Genomic DNA, 22,410 nt, shown 5'->3' on the forward strand with positions numbered 1-22,410 from the left:
ATGTATTGATCTGATGCTATAATTATCACATTTCTAGGCTTGTGCTGGATAATTAATTAATTTTAAATTTAAAAACCTTAAATGTGGTCCATGTTGATATAACACTTATTTAAATTATCATCCAAATTATTTATATACCTATAGCTTAGTATTTATTAGCTTCATATTATTTTAATCTTTGATATATAAGCACATGCCCACTTCTTTTGCAAATTTGTGCAAAATTAACCCACTATGAATTATAATGATGGTTTTGCTGTTGAGAGCTCCATTGTAACCTCTCTTTCTTGTTACATGCATCATTTATGAGAGAGAGGGAGAAGTTACAGTGAAACAATCAGCGGTATGCCTATATTGTTGAATATGTGTGTGTTAGAAAGAGATGTCTGCAGAACATGCGGGAACTCGCCAGTGGGGCCACATTATAGCCCACCAGGTATTCCTTAGGAAGGTCGTTTCGTGGCCTGAGTTTCTGTTTAAATAGTTTGTTGTTTTGCCATTGATGTGCAACCTTTTTCCAAAATTCCCCCTTTTCAAATAATAATCCATTCAAAAATGATTTTTGCAATTTTGTGCTCCCTGAGATTAAAACCTGATTAAATATAATCAGACGCTTTCCTATATTTTTTTAGCTTTTAGCTAAACTTATTACAGCACAAAATTTGACATTGATTTTTCCTAATACATATGCATACCACGTCATAATGACTTTTTGTTTTTGTTATAAGTTATTATGTTCATAAGTATTTGAGGCGTGTTAAAACAAAGACGGCTTTCTCCTTTCTTTTCATTTTGAGTAATACGCAATAAATTTTTTTTTAGTACTTTTCCCACACTATAATTATAAAATTTAATTTTTGTTAATAAGTGTTTCCTTTGTTTATATTTCATTGTGATTAATTTGTAAATTATCAAGCTATTTTCATTTATAGATGGAGATTGCTGCTTTTGCTGTGTAGAATTTGTAAACTGCCGGTATTGTTAGGAACTGAAAACGCCATTTTTTTTTAGGTTCACACTTTGCATGGGGCGGCCGTGTTGAATATTTTATTTCTGTATCTCTGATTGGTCCTAACAAATACTACCGTTTTTGTTCTGTAACCTGAAGGAGATTGCCGTTGTTGTTACGGAACTAAATACAATAATTCAAAAATGTATGGGATACGGATTCTGTCATTTTTGCTCCGAAACCTTGCAGCTGTCAGTGGTAGTTTTGATTATCTATCCATCGCCATCATATCTAACTCATTTTAGACCAATGGCGGAGATTTTCGTCTTTGTTTTAACACGCCTCATTTATTTTATTACGTAATCGCAGAGTGTTGATTTGAAGTTTTGTTTGCATGGCGATTCATCGTCATTTTTCTCCCAATAACAGTACTATACAAAATAACATTTTCTAATTGCATTCTAAAATATTTTCCAATTGTATTGACTTTTTGAAGTTCCAGATGTTTAAATACATATCTATTTAATAATTTTTAAAACACTCTTTTTTCAATTTGACATCACATCTATTTAACCCTTTGGCAGTAATCGAACCAACAGTTGATTTGGAAAGATATCTGCATTAATATTTAAAAAAATGGGACTTAATAGTAAAAAAAAATATTTTTGAAAGTTAATAAATAATAAAAAGAAAAAAATAAATAAAATAAAATAAATAATAATACGGTTGTATCAACCCACTTAATACGGCAACTATAGTTGCTGATAATACAGCACTAGTTTGTTATACAAAAGTTTATCCCTCGCCAGAGTGATGCTGAAAATATTACATTGCCGACATCTGCAGAAATCATTCAAATCAAATCAATCAAATCACACAAATCAAAATCATCAAAAATAAAATAGTTCTTAAGAAATATCGATGTTCAAGTGCATGTCAAGTTGGCACTCTTTTACGAGAGTTGAGTACTCACCTAAATCACTTGTAATGTGTCCACATAAAATACTACATATTGATTTTTCACGCAAACAATTTTGTCCCTGCTCACTATTCGCCACCTAATTGATATAATGTCCGAAGATTCTTATTCTTAAACCACTTGTTGTTCTTTTGCACCATTTCACTACTATATTATACACTTATCGTCTCTGATTAGTGACGTGCACCGGGAATTTTCCCCAACCTAAAATAAATTCCTCGAAGTCTGGAATTTTTTTTTTAAATTATCGGTAAAGTTATTCTGAATCAGGTTGTCTTTTTTTGATGAAAATGTATTATGTGTAAATAGTTAATAACGACAGTAAAATTAGTTTATCAGTATCTCAAAAAATCACCAAGTAAATATCTTTGAAATTGGGTAAAACATATACAATTGTGTCTAGTGATGTCATATGAGACACAATTCATAATTCCAATAGCAGTGCTTCAATACTCCTGTGCCAATCATTGCATGTACGTTGACATCACAAGCATATCAGCCAATATCAACATTTCGGTGGTTTATGTCTTCGGTATTTTAGAAAAATTCTAAAAGTTTTGTCCTCGGCATGCTCTAATTAATATGATACATTTGTAAATAACGGTGACCGTGTATGTCATCAAAATGACAATTCAACACACCTCCAAAAAGTGTTTATCATGAAAGTGACTCTATATCACTTTTTAAAGGAGTGTTGAATTTTCATTTTGATGAAATATCAGGGAACCGTAATTAACATGAAATTTCATTGTAGGAGACAACCTCATGGGGATTTTACCATTTAGATGAAAATTTCTACGATATTCCCCGCTTTGGGAATATTCCCCGAAAATAAATTTCCTATAATTTACCCATCCACTATCTCTGATTGTTGAATTTTAATCATTACGGAAAATTTAAAGGTTGGCAATCTTTGTACATAGTGATGATGAGTCGTTCATGAACTAGCCGCACAATTGAGCATTTTCCTATGACTCCTGGTAAACCGTACCACGCCTCAATTGAGCATTTTCCTATGACTCCTGGTAAACCGTACCACGCCTCAATTGAGCATTTTCCTATGACTCCTGGTAAACCGTACCACGCCTCAATTGAATGGTAAATCTTTTTATTCAGGAGATATTTTAGAAAAATAGGCTGAAATTTACATAATAATGTGTCTACTAACTCTACCTAGTGGTATGAGGCGGCGTATTGGTACCAGGAGTCGTACAATCATTCATACGCTTACGCTAGGGAGCTGGGAGCTGTATCGGGGGAGCCATGCCGGGAAGCCTTACGGGGGGAGCTGTATCAGGCGAGTCGTATTAGATGAGCACAGTATGCTCATTGCTCACGGCTCGGATTCAATTGAGTCGCATGAAAATATTGACCTGGTACCGTGACTCCCGCTCTTAATAAAATGAGTACACAGCACTGTTTCAATGATTTGTGTATTCAAAATAATGCAGATGTTGAATACGACTTATTATTAATACAGGGTGTCCGGTTGGTAAAGTGCGCTAATTTCGGGAGGTGGTTCTATATGATTACAGAAGTAAAAAGTAAAAATAACTTTTTTTGAAACTTTTTTTTCCCCGAATATTTCAAATATTTTTCCATATTCACATACAAACAATTCAACTTTTTTTTTTACCTAAAAAGTACTTTAAAATGTTGGAAACCCTACGTGAATACCGCACAAGAGCCCCAACTGCTCCCAACCGTCTGGAGTCAGGGAGAGGAGGCTTCCCCAATTGTATGTTGTGAGGAAGACGAAGTCGGGGGTGTACCAGGATATTCAGATCTGGTCATCAAACATGACTAAAGCCATTTCAAGCAACATTTCAATTTACTCCAAACTAGAATCAAACCCGAATCCCTCCATCTCCAACCACGGCCACTGGAACCCCAGCACCGACCTCCTCCGTCTCCACCCCAATTCCATCTTCCTTCCACCCTCCTTTATCGCAGTGAGCGGGTTTATATAAAAGATTGCCATAAACGCAAAACAGAACACTATGTTTCGCAATAACATGTTTTACGTCATGTCATATCTACAGTATAAATTATATCCGTTGATTTGCGACGAAATACCGGTACTATTGTCAATATCAGAAATATAAAATATTGGTTAAAATTTTAGTGAGACCTCATTGTGACTTTGATTAAATTGAGTTGGATAATATATTAACCTGTTCTACTTTTCCAGGCGAAGCCAGATTTCTCGTCACAGGCGCCCATCACCCACCCACTGTTTGGGGTGGTCCCCGCCCAGGAGGTGCCCCTCGGGGGGCCCGGACAATTCCCGCCGGGTCAGATGCCCCCTCAAATGGGTGCCCCCATGAACCCCAACTATGGGGCCCCGGCGAACCCCAATTTTGGAGCTCCGGCGAATCCTAACTTTGGGGCTCCCGTGAATCAAAACTATGGGGCTCCCATGAATCAAAACTTTGGGGCTCCTGTAAACCAAAACTTTGGTGCCCCCTTGCAACCCAACAATCAAATGGTAAGCCATATTAACCTCTTAAGGACCACGCCCAAGTATACTCGGGCGGCTATTATGTGCCAGAATTCGGAATTCATACTAATGAAATTAATAATTATTTTTTCCACAACATCAAAATTCAGTCCCATTTTGGGCCCGAAATGGCTTTTATATGAGGATATATATTTTGAGTAAATAAAATTCATTGATAAAAAAAAGGTGTTTTTTTTTCCATTTTTAATTTTTAAATGATTACTGAAGGGGTTAATAGTAATTCTTAGTTGAGTTTAATTTTATTTTCTTGATTATTTTATATCACAATAGAATGAGACATGCGGATTGCATCTGGAAAACTTGGAACAAATTCAAAAAATGATTATTATATTTTACAATGTTTAATTAAAATTGTTCCCCAGCCCAACCAGCAGGCTGTAGAGGCTGCTCCTCCCCCGCCCCCAGCCCCCGTGCAGAAGGCTCCCATCCCCGAGCAGCACATCCACATGCAGACAGTGTTCGACGCTCTTCGGGCGCAGTGTGCTCAGTCTTCCAATAACCCCGTTAGTTCTATATTAGTTTATTAACTTAATGACGTACAATGAATCTCGCTTAAGAAGTTCTCATTTAAGATGCCAATGTCCTAAAATGACTCCTTTCAGTTGAGATTTAGTATGTGATTTTTCGACCTTTATATAGCTACATCGTCAACAGTTCTAAGGTAAACTATCCCATGTAAACATTTTGACTTTTTGATATATTCCAAATCAGAAGGTTCAATAATTCTACTCAGTGGCATACAATGGCAAGTCCATCATCAATGGAAAAGGAAATAAACATTTGTATACATACTTTCTATTGCATGTCCACTTTTGTTCTTGGGGTATTTCTGCTCTTTTAAAATTTGTAAAATACATCATGTGATAGTTGACCTTTGAGCCCTAGAGTTTTAAATGAATATCAAAGAAAGTTGAAATAAAGTGCTCAATATAGACTGTGTGTCCATTTCCAGAATGAAAAAAGTTCCCTGTTGATTCAATTTTTAAAACAATATCGCATTTCTAAGAGGCCCCTTTGGCAACAAGAAACAGATTTATTGTCTATTTATTTTATATTACGTTCAATTGACACGTATGTGTCATTTGAATGTTTATGTTTATTTCGTATATTTATGTATCATGTCTTCAAAAGTGCACATTCTCTATAAATACATTAAAATTGTCTCTCGTATATTAATTGTTTATTTCTTTTCATAGCAAATCAAGAGAAAGCTGGATGATGTCCAGCGGAAGTTGGAAATTCTGTATGACTTGCTGAGGGAGCAGAGGGTAATTTTGTTGTTTCTATAATTTATACTTTCTTTTATCTATGCTTTTTATTTTTTTTATGAGGTTTGCCTTACACGACTTTGAATCATATTGGAATAGATAATATACTATCTAGTAAATATACAGGGTGCCGGGGGTAAAGTGCGCTAACGTCGGGAGGTGATTCTACATGATTCTACACTTTACCCCTGGACACCTGTATTACTTATTTGTCTCTTTTATTTTATTTATATTGTAGTAAATAATTCAATTAACTAAATTTTTTCTGGAATATAAATATTTTAAATAATGGAAGGAAAGAAGTTGGAAATGCTTTTCTTTTTAAAATATAATATAAAGTTTTAAATTTTTTTTAATTGGCAAAATGGGTGACAACTTCTCTGAATAATATAAATAAAAAATTGAATATGTTCCCTTCTTCCTTAGAAATCATCAACAAAACAAGGTGAAAATTTGTGGCTTGTTTCAGTAGTTATTTTGTATTTCATTGCGTACTGAATAATGTCAAAATCTGGTCACTTGCAAATTATAATAGTTTTTCAATTTTAGTGTTAATAATAATTATTAAGATGTGTGGATGATGTTTTAACCTTATTCGCATATGTGAACCACCGGCGACCATCCCCGTACATGGATGTTGCATATGTGAACGATGAAGTTTCACTAAAACGTATACATTGTGTCAAATAGTGCTGCGTGATGGGATAGATTGCGTTGGAAAAGTCAGCTTTGTAAAGGAAACATTAAATATAAAATAAATATTAGGATAACAGAATGAATATAACATGTACATTAATTTTAGTTATCGGAGAATGCCACCAACATCCTCCACTGCGTGGTGCAGATGGTGCAAGGCGGGGACTATGCGGGGGCGCTCAACTGCCTCACGTCGCTGGCAAGCGGCTCAGACTTCGCCGCCGTGGCCTCCTTCCTCCCATCACTGAAGGTTATGATACAGACGGCTAGCAATGCTCAGATTTACCTTAGATAAAGAAACGTTGATTACTCTGCGGACGTAATGTACTAATAAACGATTCATGCTCATCATGCCTAATACGGTGAAACTCTATTTTAAGGTTTTCCAAGGAATCGGAAACTAACCTCTTAAGCATGAAAACTTCTTATGTGATGATCTTATAAGAGGGTTCCACTGTATATCAATGATGTAGACCTTAGATGAAATGTTAATTACTCTGCCGATGTGATGTACTAATAAAGGATTGATGCTTTTCATGCCTAATGATATAGATTTCTCAGATTTACCTCATGTTGAATCCATTTGGATTGTGTGCTGTAATGGAAGGGTTATCTAAAAATCTATATCAACGACCTGATTCACTTGTGCCGTTTATTTCGTATTCAACTCTTTGTTTCTTACAATTTATTTATTAGTGCGACATTAAGCAATACATGTACCTACTTAATCCCCCATATAATTCCTAAAAATAGTGTTTAATTTTTTATTTGAGACAATATTTTTGATTACTGTCCTAGTGAATAAATAAAACACGGTTGCTGTACATCATTTCCCTGCATTCAAGTTTATAGAATACCTTGCCAACTTTTGTTGCATTAATATGTCCGTGCGTCTGCATAGCACTGCAGGCAAGGATAATTTATGCATAATATTATGCGATTAGCAGCAAATGGGTTAGTTCATGCTTAAATGAAAACTTATCATACTTTTAAAGTATCTACAATCTGACAATGCACCAAATATGCACTCTCTGGGATATTGGGACCTGAAAATTTCGCATTTGCGATAATATTTCTACGCGATTATCATTTTTAAGTCACCTGAAAAATGCTGATTTTGCTATTTTCACAAGAATTCGCAATTCACAATATTTGAGCAAATACATAATGCGAATATTTATATTTTTCAAGAGATTTTCTGGTATTTATACACTCTTAGGACGGGTTGTTTCGGAGAATTTGAACAATTCTTCAAATTTCAAAGTTAATTTACATGTTCTTTGAAAGATTTTTTCAAATTCTGTTATTATTTCAGTTCTGTCAAGCAACTAGCCTGTAATGATAATATAATAACAGAACTTGAATAGGACTTCGAAACAACCCGTCCTAAGAAATGAAGATAATGCATCTCTAAATAGTATAAAACAAAATCACTATCTGCATCTGTCTGTTTGTGTGCTTAGTTCTTCTAAGCAACGGATTTTGATAGGGTTTTCACTATCAATAAGAGAATTTCTTCCGGAAGGTTTATATTTAATACTTTTATATTATATTTATCAAAAATAGAGAAAAGTCAATGTTTTGTAATCAAGCTGTAAAAAAAATATTTTCGGGCACTTATATTGCTAACGCTGGCTAAACCATATGAGATACATCAAAATAATAATAATACTTGGATGACTTGTATAGCGCCGTTTTTGTGCAAATACACCTCAAGGGCGCTGTAATGTAGTAATAATGTACGTTGTAATAATGTAGTACGGAATTGTATATCTTAAAAAGGCCAACAGAGGTATTTGTCTATCTCTTAAGGATAACCCCCAGCAACGCCAGCTACACGTCGGCTAGTTTTAAATATTTCCTTGTTGATGATTTGACAAGTTCCAATTGCCGTAAAATAGAATGCAGTTATTTCTCTTTGAAAACCCTGTGCACTGTAATTAATTTTCTGATATTATAAAAAACAATTGCAGCAAAATACTAACATAACATTACTGTGTTGCAAAATACCACCGCTTTTGCTGAAAATTCCACAAAAAAGAATGTGAATTTCGCCAAAAGTATTTAGAATTTCGCCCCAAATTAATAAGAAATTTTCAGGTCCCTACCACTTAATGCTCGCGTAAAAAGAATGGATGAAAAATACAAATAATTTATATTTAAAAATCAGATTGAATGTAAGATGCATAATGAAATTATGAAACATTATTATAAAATACATAATATATATTTCTGTTTCTTCTTTTGATTTGGCTGCAATAGTTATTTGATGATTTATTTTAGTTGTGTAGAATTGTAATTCAATCATTATTAAACATTTGTGTATGTTATAATTTACCAAAGTGTCATTTGGTTGTAAGATTTTTAATATAGATTTTATATTATTCCCTATTTTACTTATTAATATATTATGTACTGATAAAATCTATGAAAAGTTTAAATATCTTTTTTCTGTTGTTTTTTTAATCAAAATAAATACCTATATTTTCAAATTTCGAAATGTTTATTTTTTATTTAAGTATTGTAAATTTATTGCGATCTCATTTTTCATGGGCTTCTAATATTTTAGGCTGAGGGTGCCTTAGAGGGTGTAGTTGGCACACTTGACTTACCATTCTTTACGTCACCGAAGGTTGCCTTGTTGCTCTAATCTCGGACTACTGAGGAATGGGTATTTGCGGAATATCCTAGAATATTAATATGTTCAACTTCACTAAAATATTGGCAGTATTTGCTTCTATTGGCTGGCATCTCTGGCTGCCAGAGGCACTAGTGTAGCATGGCATAATCATGCATAAAATCCATTCAAATATATGAAAGTAAACAAATCTTCACTACCCTTGCCGCTAGGAGGAGCTAGTGTAGCATACTGCCACCAGAATGCATGGGAAATGTAAGAAGTTGGGGGTTATAGCTATTCTACAGTATTTGGTACTGGTAATGGGCGAATGCAACCAGTACAACGAGATGCTATGGGTAGTTTCAAAGAATTTGAACAATTTCTAAGTGCATTTTCAAATTCTGTGAAAGTCCTATTCAAGTTCTGTTATTATCCAAGTATTGCGAACCAACCGACCCATGATAAAATAATAACTTGAAAAGAACTTTCACAGAACTTGAATTTTAACATGGAAATTTGATGAATTGTTCAAATTCTGTGAAACAACCTGCCCTAAGGAAATGTACACAAAGCGTAATAATGAAAAAACAATAAAAACGCACAACATATTTTTTAAAGATTTATTTATTACCTGAACTATTGAGTCTGTAATATGTTTAGTCATATCGTTATCAACTACAATGCAATAATCAGAACTTTACAACTGTTAATGCCAAATGACTACAAAAATATTTACATTCATAAAATTGAAAATGAATGTGTTGCACAAATGTTTTGATTGAAACATGAGATACTTAATAGATGTTAACCTGATTTATTCCGATTATTATTTGGCTGGCGCTTTCTCTGGTATAGTGATCAACTTTAAGAATTTATGACTCATTCATGACTTATGAGTTACAACAATAATCATGACGACATTCACATTATAAAAGATTTGTAATGATGTTATATTAGCCAAATACACACACAAGGTGTTCAGAGGGGGGGGGGGGAGTGCATTAATTTCGGGAGTTGATACTAAATGTTCGTAGTACAAGTAAAAAAGGTAAAATAACTTTTTTCGAAATTTTAGCATTTTAATTTTAAGGTAGTTTTTATAGTAAAAAACTGTTTGCATGGTAAAAAAATCTTCTGTAGAAAAATATTCTCATGTGGGAAAAACAAAAATTGAATTTCGATAAAAAGTTATTTATCTTTTTTACTTCTACCGTCATGTAGAATCAACTCGCGAAGTTGGTGTCCTCTACCCCCGGACGCTTTGTATATTCTGCTCATTTTCAATGTTATTTGTCTTATGTCCAAGTTCATCTCCACATAATTTGGCCAGAGTCCAAGAGACACACAAATGATGTTATTTTTGTTTACATGAGTACATTGACAGTGGTATTTGGTTGTTTTGACTTGATTACAGGAGGTATTTATGGAGCAGGGGGCCTGCCTCACAAATCAGTTTCCCTATGCCTTCATTTGTGTAATTATTTATTGTTCCTGGTTTTACTTCCCTTTTCTCAGTGATTCTGGAGCCATCTCGACTGGACAGCAGGGCTCTTTGAAAAGTGTGCATTGACGGCTTCACTGAAATAGGTGGTGAGTTTACATCATAGACATCCAAATTGATAGGCTTGCCCTAGCTTAAACTCCATTAGTACCATTTCGCGAGCTGAAGGCCAACCACCTGACCATATTTTTGGAACCAGGATGGTTCGAGAGTGCTTTGAATAAACCATGACATCAGTCGCAAATTGGCCGCCGAAGAGTTAAGTAGTTCGATAAAGTAAGGCAACAGTTTGCAGTGCAGTCCATTGTGGGAATTTTCTGCAAAGGATCTGAACGATCTTAACCAAACCGCCTAGCGTAGCGACGCTAAAGTGAGTAAATTATACCACATTTGTAAAAGTGTTTAACTAAACAGCGTAACAAAGTATTCAATTTTAGAAACGAGCCCGCACTTTTGTTTACTCGATTCAGGATTTGTAGCTAACTAAAAAGTTAGGTTTGTAGTTAGTTTTTATTCAGCCAGAAAATTCACACATAAAAAAAGGACTAGTAATAATCTGCTTAGTCATTCGTAAGCATATTTTATTTTTGAGGACTAAATAGCGATTAATACTATGTGAGTTGCCTGCATACTGTCAGATTCATTTATTAACAAATCACGGAAAGAAAGACGGTCACGCCACCTCCCTGCTCCTTACACTTGGTTTGTTCCTCTTGATGGCTGGTCTATCAATTTGAATATTTATGGTTTACGCACTCGGAGGATGGCATGGGAGATTTGTGGAATTATTCCCATACTTTACATGACTCTTATTTTTTTCTATTGTGTCAAATTGTGCTTGAGGATGACTTAAGCGAAGTTTTGACATTTATGGAGTGATGAATGAATATTATGTTGTTCATTCCAAATTTTTGTAACATTAGTTTTGAATGAAATGGATTTCTTCCGCTCTCCATAACTATTAACTCTTTCAATAATTGTTTATTTAGTTCAGATACGAGTAATTACAATATATTATTATTAATCTTAGGTGACTTTATTAATCACAAAGCTTAATCATTGGTTTTTCGTTAATGTTGATTTACCAAGGTTTTTTATTTGGTTTTGTGAATGGAGAAATATATCATATTACTGACAAGTCTTAGTCAGTGTATTAAGTCTTCTAATATTACAGTTAATACATATATTATAATGACACGGTGCAGAAGACTATGGTGATGGTAAAATGTCTAAATATATCCTTAACATACAATTTTATGACAATATAATGTATTAGTTAGCTTCTTAAAGTTAATACAGGATTAAAGAACTTAAACGTGTAGCTATATATATTTATGCATCTCTTATTAAGACGCACTGAGTTAATACATTTTCGTAATATACATACATATTGCTAGGTTATATAGTAAAAATACTTAATCTATATATATAGGAGTTTAGTATGATACTATAATTTATACAATGACGAAATAAATAACATTGCTTTTATAAGATTTGTCAATGGCTTCTCAAATAATAATCCAACATAAAAAATTACTGAAGTATTGCTTTTTAAAGACGGGTACCGACTAACAACCTTACTAAAAAAAATCACATTAAGCGGTATTTTTGTTGTGATACATATTGTATAAAGACAAGTTTAGATTCGAGTTGGTGCTAATAAAAAATATCTTTAACTGGGCTCTGAAAAAACCGGCAACGTTGCATTTCAGCAGACTGACACGTGAAATTCCCGTCTTGAAGGAGAGGGGTTATTTCAGACTTATATTATTTTTTAATTTTACCGTGTGAATTTAATAAGAATTCTCTGAAAGTGATGTTTTTTAATAACATCATTTTTTATGAATGTGTAGGTAAATATAAATGGTAAATATCAAAATCTCATTTTTTGTTGTTATTCTCTGGGAATTATTATAATTTTTTTTTTATAATTATTTATTGCATAAACGAGATAAATAATGAGGTAACGTTTTTCTTGCGGATTCCCTGAAAAACAGGAATGTGTTTTCAAAATTTTGCATTCTCTACAATTTTTCGACATTTGGAATAAAAATATGTGTTTTTTAAAAAACTTTTTTCAAGTTTTGAAATTAAAATATTCCAATTTATAAATATCAAAGTATATTTCAAATACAAGAATCTAAAATTTAATTTTGTCTTGTTTCTTAAAATGGTATTTGTTTTCACAACATCTTTAAAAAGAAGAAATATACAACATATTTATAATACCTCGGAAATATACCCAAATTTTAAGTTTATACAACAGATAAACAATGCTCTATGGTTGTGTAAACTTTGTATATATCTTTCCATTAACTATTTTTTATCAGTATCTTTATTAGTAATGTTTTATCAATTGAATAGAATTTTCATCATGTTTTTTAGTAAGGCTGTGAGTCTATAGTAGAGAAGGTTGGTCTATTTTTATAATGGAGAAATATGTATATAATTTTCTCATTTCATTCCTCAATGTATATTTCACAAAAATTCATATAAATTCGATGGAAAATTGTTAATAAATAAATTTCAAGTTAAACAAAGTTTTCAACAAGTTAAAAAAAAGTTACATCTTGGATTACGAGATAATAATAACATTATGCGATATAATCTTGCAGATTTGTAAAAGAGTAAGTATTACCTCTAGTTACAGTTTTTCCAATTTGAACAAATTTTCGATAAATATGGTAGTTTAAAAAAAATATTTAATTAGGTAAGTATACTGTTCTAATTTTCGTTTCTAATTCTCATGATTCTATCTTTGCGTGTGTTTAATTCACATAGCATAAATAAACCACTCACTCACGCAGGTTGTATCAGACTTTCTTTTTTATTCCACTACCTTTAAACCATTTTTACGACAGTAATATAATGATAAACCATTAAGCTTTATATATTTATAAATAACATTTCATTAAAGTATATTGACTAGAAAAAAAGTAATAGTAATGTTGTAATGTAAATAAATAAATAAAATAAAATATGAATATTATGTATGTCATTCTATAGAATAATAAAAATAATAACAAGGAAAAGATAGAATGACAAATATGTCATATACACATATATTTTCCTTGTTGACATATATAACATATATGTCATTCTATCTTTTCCTTTTCGGCATTTACTGGAGGTTGAACACCATCAACTGTCACATCAGTTCAGAATAAAGATATTGTAATGGATAATTAATATAAGTTTGGTATACTAACTTTCAACGAAAAATAATTGTGTACATATTATAAACAAGATGAGTAGATATACTTTTTTTAAAGATATTTTATTATGTATTTTAAAAAAAATACGCCTACGCCTATGTCCATCACAGATTAAGTAATATAATTGAAACTCTGTGAATTTAATTTTTTAGTTTTCCATTCCCAGAAGTCATTCTTGTGTATGTCATATGCAATCTGTTGGTTTTTCATCAAACATTGAAATAGAAAGAGAGTTTTTACAAAAGTTCGAGGTCTAAGTATTTATGAATAATGTTATGCTATGGGGTATTACTTAAATTAGGAGGTAAATAATAATTCTACTTTAACCACAAACTACAAAATGATAAGTCAATTTTCATTCAAACGGTAATAAAAAGGGTAAGTTTGAAGAAAAACTTTCTATTCTATAGGTACATCTAAATATTTCCATTCAGTCTTAGAAGTAAATAATCTCATACTTTAGTACAATATTAATTCCAACCCTGTTTTACAATGACTTATTACCTAAAAGAAAGTATTAACATCATGCGTACCAACACATGATGTTCAAAGGTTGTGTTAGATGTGCAAATATTGGAAACAAGACAAGTTGATGTTTCTACTTTCACAGTGATGGAAATTCCTTATAGAATCATGGACATAGGCAGGTAATAATAATAAATGTTATGTATTCATACAATCATAACATTTTGAATAGGACCATAATATAGTTTTGGCATTAAATAGGTTGCATTGTAAAATATTTCCAAATGACTTTCTTTTAAAAAATATACAAATTAACTACACGACTAGAACATTATCTTAGTTTTGAAATCGTAAGTGAATGCTCATACATTCCTACAGTACAAATGTTTCAATCACAACGCATGTTTATTTACAGAGTATACAGATAAATTATAAGTAGGTATTGATTTTGTAAATTTACAACACTTAAACAGATCTTCGCAGTGAATTATCACATGTCTTATTTTATTATGAAGAAGACATGTTTATTATATCCACCCTGACATCCTGACGTCGGTGGGATGCGCTGTGAGCATTGATTGGTCAATACTGTGGTACTCCTTTCCTGATCTGGGACGTAAAGTTGTTGTGGCTTGCCGATTTATTCTGAAAATAAATAAATAATTGTTCAACTCTCATGTTCACCCACCTTATTTATTTTCCCCATACCTTCTCCAACCTTTCTTGTCACTTCGCTGTCCCTTCCCCACTCCTTCCACAGCTAGCTATGCCCTATCCCTTATTCTTCCCTTCCACATCGTTTTCGCTTCTATTCCTAATCATCCCTACCTCATCTTCCTCTCCTTCCGGATCCCTTCCCCATGCCTTGCACATCCCTTCACTATCCCTTCTCTTTCTTCCCATTCCTTCCCATCCCGCTCAAACCCCTTCCTTTCCCTCCCCCTTCGCTTCTCATCCCTTCTTTATCCTTTCCCTCCTCTTCATCACCCCTTTTCATCCTTTCTCTATCCTTTTTCCATCTCTTTGCCACCCATTCCCCACATTCCGCATACCTTTCCCCATGCATTTCTTATTATGTTACTTTAACTAACCTCTGACAAACTAGGTACCTACTTAAGTTGAAGGGTAGTTTAGCAGGTTCTGTTTATAATAATACAAAAAAACTGTCTTCCCCAATAATAATTTTTTTTTTTTTTTTAAAAGGAAAGACAAACATTCCCGGGTTACGAATAACTTGATAATATTTGAAAATCTCCTACTACAATCACAGTAAGCGGAAAATGTCGATTGCGTCGTGGTTAGGACTAAGACAGCCGAGGAATTGAACACACGACACCTGGGAGGGACCCAGACGTGATATCAACTCAGCCACTGACTGGTCAAGTGTTGATAAATGAAAATAATTGTAATAAAAAATAAAGGAAAAATGTTGATAAAATTTCAATTCTTTAATGTGAAGTTACTCACCTCAGGGTTTCAGGAGTGTCAGATGAACTGTGGGAAGACATAGACAGGGTTTCTATGTAGTCGGACATATCGGACGCTCCACTGCTTGAGCTATGGGAATCAATTACACCTGGAAAAAGGTTTGTTTGATTATTTTTGTCATTGTTATAGCTGCGTAGTATATTGTATTATATGTTGCTATATTAATTACCTTTCACTGCCTTTGGTGGACAGACTGGAACTTCAGCCTCTGCAGATGACGATTTGGCTGGTACTTTGACTCTTTGGAAATGGAATGTCAAATCTCTCAGAGGATCGGAGGACTTGGATCTTCTTGGCAGAGAAGAATGCAAACAGCTGGGGTGAGGACCTTTCTTTAGTGCTAGGGCGTGAATATGCCTCCTGCTGGACATAGATGTCGTCAAAGGTAATTCGAATTCAGCAAAATCTGCCCCATGATGTTTCAACGAACAAGTGGACACACCCGAGTCATTGGAGCTTGATGAATCTCGGTTAGGCCCAGATTTGCATGGTACACTGGAAGAGCGCCTTATGTGGGCAATTTCTTTCACTTTCTTCCTCAATATTGGAACTCCATTTGGAGTAGTGTCTCCTTGAGTTTCAGTTGAATGAACCTCGTATTGAACTGTCACGCAACAATCATTGTCTTCGCAATGTTCAGTTTCTTGGTGAATGCACGGTGATGACGATCTTCTGTTATCGATTGATATGTTCCGTAATGTTTCTAACGACGAAGATGTTGTTCGACTACTCACACTATCGAATTCTTTTAAATCTTCTAAATACCTGGAGGAGTCTGCTGAGCTGGACCTTTTTCGATTTTTTATCAACTCAATACTATCGGTTGAGTCCATGATTTGTTTCCTCGAATAAGGACTATTTGGAGAATTCAACATCATCAACATAGCAGACCCAGGTATCCTCATTTCAGATTCAGCTCGTTTTCTGTTCCTGTCCACTGGCGGACCGAACAATGTTGGATTACTGGCAGATTTTTCTACAATCAGCCGACTTACTCTGGTTTTCAAAGCCGAAACCTTATCCGCATGTGATGTTATGCTCGTGATGGGTGACATGGGAGTATATCCAGACAAGTTTTTACTACATTTATGTGCATTATCGTTCAGCATTTTGCCTGGTAATGAGGTCACTGCGGGTTCCATTAGCAAATAATCATCATGTTTACCATGCTCTGCATTTCCACATGCGGGATGCATTCCAGACTGATGTCCGCATTTACCACAGGGCTTAATATTCTTATTTGCATGGGCCATTGAAGTCAAGCTAGTTTTCAAAGCCTCCAGTTCTTCTTGAGTTATGCCAACTTTCCTCAACATATCTTTAGCATTTTCGTAATATTCTAGGGAGTGAGCAAAATCTAAATTAGCGTAATTTGCGGTTACGGGATCATTGGAAACACTTTCTCTCATTAATGTAGAAGGATCAATATTGACATAATTAGAAGACGTCTCAGATTGATTGTCAGTAACACATGTAGGGTCATCCGGAATGCACGAACATTCTGAATTAGTATTAGCTTTCCTATTTGTTTTTTTAGTTACGTCTATTGTTGCATATAAAGCATTTTGTTCTTTCGTTTTGAGGTTGTTTTGTTTACATTCAACATTTGTAATTAAAGGAACATGATGTATTTCATCTTGAGCGGTTTTTCGACAATATTGCAGAGAAATTAAACTATTTGCCCAATTCGTAACCCTTTGGCAAGGACAATCTGGAGGTCTCATGTCATCACAGTCTATTATGGTGGGGACTGGTGCCTTCTTACCAAGCTTCAATATACACCCACAAGGTTTTCTCAAAGTCATCATTCCTGGGGTATTACTTTTAGTCAAGTGGAACATATTTTCTATCGCCAAACATTCTTTTATCTTCTTCGGAGTATCGTAATACTCTCCGGCCATCATGAGGTCCTTGTTGGTGTCACACTTTCTTTCCTGGAAAAAACAATTTCGTATTAGTAAAGTTCATAACAGAGTTTATATAATGTACGAGTAAATAACGTAATACTCAACAACTACCTCTTGGAAATGTACTTTTGGCACATCATAGTTTTCATAGGGCCCAACTTTCGGATTATTAGCTTGCATTTCCGTGTTCGGGTTCAACTTGAGATGACACGCACATGTGCTAGCGGACTCCACAGGCAGTGGCATTGGAGGTTTCTTAGGTTTGGACTGGCCTTCCGAATTCATGTTAATTATAGTTAGAGGGAGGGCCTTGGGTGGCCTGGCGGGAGGACAGTTGGGGCAGTTGCATATCGGAACTTCTGTGGGTTTCTTCAGACTAAAATTTGGCACTTGATTTGGGATCGGAGATATTGATTGAGCGGGAATGTTTTCTTGATTGTTCGCTATAAATCGGGGCACTGAATACTCTGTGCTACCACCGGAGCTGTTTCTCGACGAGAGGGAGCCAATGTCTGAGGCCTTTTCCTTGACACTTTCCATCGTCCAGGCGGGATGGAAGTGTGCCCCCGCGCAAGGCGTCATGGCTGCATTAACTGTGGAAGAGCGGGACATGGCGCCCAGCTTGCTGATGCAACTCATGCACCTTTCTAGGGACACGGTGCCGCCTCCACCGGCCCAAGTCTCGTTGTGGACTGCATCCTGCATGTCGCTGACGGAGGTAGTGTCTCCGCAGCCGTAATTACTGTCAATGTCCCTGTGGTGGCAAGTTTGGGACTCCATTGATGGCCAGTACGGAGATATTGTGCCGCAAGGAACGTCTTCATTGTCATGGGAACAACAATGCTCGTCTCCGTACGAATACATACTCCTATTCATTGTATTACAAATTTGCGTAGCGTCGGCTGAAGTGAGGTCTGATAGTCTTGTCTCTGGTCTGTATGGAATTTGTTTTTTGGGACTTTCAGCAGCATCTAGAAATAAATTTGAGGGTTTAGTCATTTAATAAGCGTAAAACTGTTATTTAAGAAAAGGTATGGGTGGATTCGGCACTACGAACATACGTAGCTTTGTAAGTCATTGAAATGTAAACTTACTTGACATTTTCCTGATAAGAGGTCTTTTTTTCACAGAGAGTTTCCCCTGTGAGGCGAGCTCGAAGGTATGGGTTATTTCTTCCCCTTGATCGGTTATTAGGACGTGCAACCCTTCTCCCTTTCCGCATCTTGAACCTCCTTCAAAACAAAATCTCCCTTCGACAACTCCATACCTCCTGGAAATAGAAAAAAAGGAATTAAGTAGGTACGTACATTATTATTTTCCGGGGGTAGTGCATATACTGATGTTACTGCCAAAAGTTGGTAACTACGTTTTTTGGTTTTTTGAGTTAGCGACGATTATAATCTATGTCTGGATTAAGTTTGGGTCCCCTCTTATGTCGTTAAATAGGTTTTTAGCAACTACTTTATTTTATAAAACTTTGTAACTTCATTTTTTATAATTAGCTGTACCCCGCCACGCATTGCTGTGGCTCAGTCTGTCTGTGCAGATATAGAAACAATAGCGCGTGATGCTTTTACGTCCAAGAGATGGCGCCGTTAAAAAAAAACATGTTTTACCTGTCACAGGTGACATCTTTATAATATAGGTATATAAAAACACACGCGTATTCGAATGAAACGTTGTGTCAAAATTTTTCATTTGTGTCAAAAAGAACTTTTGGAGAAAAGATTTTGAACAAACGAACATTTATATTTTTATTTATACATGGTGTCCGGGGGTAAGGTGTTCTAACTTCGGATTCTACACGATAGTACGAGTAAAAAAGAAAAATAACTTTTTTCAAAATTCCAGTTTTTAGGTTAAAAAGTAGAATTGTATGTATGGGAAAAAAAACATTGAAACTTCGAAAAAAGTTATTTAACTTTTTCATGCAGAATCACCCCTCGGAGGAAGCGCACTGGACACCCTTTATAGATAGAAGAGAAGAAAAATATTGTAAAAGCATTTACAAAAAAAACATGTTTATTTAAAAATCAACAACCTAATGATGAAAAAAAAATTTTGCCAAAACCCTGACTTTACAATGAAGATCAAATTAAAAATTGAGTTTACTCCAAAACCTGTTTTTGTAAGTTAACAACTTTTGGCAGTAACCCCACGATATAATCGTTCATTTTTCTTAAAATGCCTTAAATATCAGATATACAAGGAGGTAACTTCCTATTTTAATAGAATTATCTAGGAAATGGTTAATGATCAATGTTTCAAAGGAATATCGCAATCATATCCAGTCTGCGATCAGTTGAAAGTCCATCTCAATGGTTTATATGCAGTACTTACCCCGACTCACCCCATTTCTATTTATTTTCGTCTAACATATTAATAATAAGCAGCTAAACACAAATACAAAAAAAATTACTCGCATCGAAATATTATCATTGGAGTACTTTAGATGGATTTCCGTTTTGTTCCGAAACTCTGAACAAAGCTACGGATGTATTTATCGACTCGTTCTCGATACCCAACACTTATTCTTCACTAGCCGACGTGCACACGGCGTTACTGTGAGTTATTCTTAGGAGATTGACATATACCGTAGTGGACTTTTCTGTAGGCCTTTTAAAGATATACAATTCCGTAGTACATTATGTTGATGTATCTCATAAGGTTTAGCCAGCGTAAGCGATGTAAGCGCCATACAATATTTTTTACGACTTTATTACAAAACATCGACTTTTTTCTACATTCTATAAAAATAATATACACGTATTAAGTATATACCTTCCGGAAGAAATTCTCTAATTCTTATAAAAATCATATTTTTAATGAAATGCATTTACACGTTGATAAATGTAAAAGTTTAAACTTCACTCGAAAATATAAGATTTTTTAAACATAATAATAGTATTCTTTAAAACATTCCTTACATGGGATGTCTAGGAATCACTCTAGATTCTAAATTCTTATTTGATATAAACATTATTGATATTAAGTGTAAATCGTTGGATTTATTTACAGAATATGTAAGTCATTCAAGGACCCTCAACCAATTCTAACTCTTCACAACGTCTTAATTAGAAGTAAACTGGAATACGGAAGCACTATTTTTAATCCATATTACTGTAAAAATGAAAACATCGTTGAATCAGCTAAAAAATGTTATTTCTCAAATGTGATCCACAAGGCCATCTAAGTTTAAACGACATAACTACGTCTTGAATATTTTAACTAGGTGCACTTTTAATTATTGAGTTTACATAATATAATTCACGGTCATCTCGATACAACATTATTTAATGCAGTATTAGCAGTATAATAAACGTTCCGGTTCCTACTGTTTAAGACGCCTTAACTTATTTAACCTGAATACATTCAAAAATAATATTGTCTATTTAAGGCGATGCCATACGTAGTAATGCAAAATCATGTGTTTTTGGTTTGAAAATTTGGTCACCTAGAAATGTTTCTGATGCTTTAATTAAATACTGCGAGTAGAACACATCTTGGCCTTTGAAATAATCGAGTATTTTTTAGATAAGTCTTTTTATAAGCCCAGAAAAAAATTATGTATAAGTCCTATGAAAACTGCTTTAAAGTTGAAAATCTCCATTTTCGGTTATGATTTTATTATATAATGTGGCAAATTAAGTTATTTATAAAATGATTGAAAAAAAAATATTTATGGCTAAACATCCACAAAATAAAATAAAAGGCACTTTTTGGCCATGTTTTTTTCTTGCATAAATCAAAACAGGCGGATGGTGTTAAGCGGGAATTTAAACCTTATCGCCATCTACGTAAGGGTTGTTATTGATAGCGGCTCAATTTAAAATATTACACGACGTAGTGCATCGCCTTCAAATATGTCGATTATACGGTTCCATGCTAACTCAACACAGTGACTATTCAACACACTTTTAAAAAGTGATAAAGTCATTAGAAACGATGAAATTTTTTTTAACCTAACCTACTTTTAACCCAGTTAATAAAGTTTTTGTTTCATCACTTTCCATGACTTTATATAACTTTTTAAAGATGTGATGAATTATCATTTTGATGATTTATCCGGTCACCGAGTATACATATAAGATAGTAGGCTAATGTGAACATTTTTGTTGTTAATTTTATAGTTTCAGAAAAAAATGTCCAGCTCTTGCTTAAAAATATGTCCCTAAATACATTGGTACGGCTAATTATATTACGTTTCACTCGTGTCTCTCTTTGTGTCTCTTGCTCCTATTTGTATTACATAATATTTGTGTGAGTTTTTTAACTCGTGTCTCTCTTTGTGTCTCTTGCTCCTATTTGTATTACATAATATTTGTGTGAGTTTTTTAACTCGTGTCTCTCTTTGTGTCTCTTGCTCCTATTTGTATTACATAATATTTGTGTGAGTTTTTTAACTCGTGTCTCTCTTTGTGTCTCTTGCTCCTATTTGTATTACATAATATTTGTGTGAGTTTTTTAACTCGTGTCTCTCTTTGTGTCTCTTGCTCCTATTTGTATTACATAATATTTGTGTGAGTTTTTTAACTCGTGTCTCTCTTTGTGTCTCTTGCTCCTATTTGTATTACATAATATTTGTGTGAGTTTTTTAACTCGTGTCTCTCTTTGTGTCTCTTGCTCCTATTTGTATTACATAATATTTGTGTGAGTTTTTTAACTCGTGTCTCTTTTTGTGTCTCTTGCTCCTATTTGTATTACATAATATTTGTGTGAGTTTTTTAACTCGTGTCTCTCTTTGTGTCTCTTGCTCCTATTTGTATTATATAATATTTGTGTGAGTTTTTTGTAATTTTAT

General features: G+C 34.1%; 2 protein-coding genes across 4 annotated transcripts in view; one reads left to right on the forward strand and one right to left on the reverse strand.

Annotated features, from left to right (window-relative positions):
• The window catches only part of Sec31 (COPII coat complex component secretory 31), a 30,582-nt gene extending 21,340 nt beyond the window's left edge, over nucleotides 1-9,242 (forward strand). For 2 of the 3 annotated variants that reach the window (XM_089651164.1, XM_089651180.1), the window contains 4 exons: nucleotides 4,120-4,416; nucleotides 4,812-4,952; nucleotides 5,646-5,717; nucleotides 6,520-9,241. In XM_089651164.1, coding sequence (XP_089507290.1) covers nucleotides 4,120-4,416; nucleotides 4,812-4,952; nucleotides 5,646-5,717; nucleotides 6,520-6,708 — 699 coding nt within the window. In that variant the 3' untranslated portion in view covers nucleotides 6,709-9,241. Of the gene's footprint in view, nucleotides 1-4,119; nucleotides 4,417-4,811; nucleotides 4,953-5,645; nucleotides 5,718-6,519 lie in introns of all 3 variants that reach the window. The other variant, XM_089651172.1, reaches the window with a different exon arrangement.
• Nucleotides 9,243-12,859: 3,617 nt separating this feature from the next.
• LOC149426395 (uncharacterized) overlaps nucleotides 12,860-22,410 on the reverse strand; it is a 255,369-nt gene continuing 245,818 nt past the window's right edge. The window contains exons 5-9 of the mRNA XM_089636774.1: nucleotides 18,704-18,879; nucleotides 17,721-18,580; nucleotides 15,872-17,636; nucleotides 15,682-15,790; nucleotides 12,860-14,859 (exon numbers count right to left, since the gene is read on the reverse strand). Coding sequence (XP_089492900.1) covers nucleotides 14,742-14,859; nucleotides 15,682-15,790; nucleotides 15,872-17,636; nucleotides 17,721-18,580; nucleotides 18,704-18,879 — 3,028 coding nt within the window. The 3' untranslated portion in view covers nucleotides 12,860-14,741. The remainder of the gene's footprint in view (nucleotides 14,860-15,681; nucleotides 15,791-15,871; nucleotides 17,637-17,720; nucleotides 18,581-18,703; nucleotides 18,880-22,410) is intronic.

The sequence above is a fragment of the Hesperophylax consimilis genome, chromosome 1 (genome assembly GCF_061612785.1).
Source record: "Hesperophylax consimilis isolate HC1 chromosome 1, BYU_Hcon_1.0, whole genome shotgun sequence".
NCBI lineage: Eukaryota > Metazoa > Arthropoda > Insecta > Trichoptera > Limnephilidae > Hesperophylax > Hesperophylax consimilis.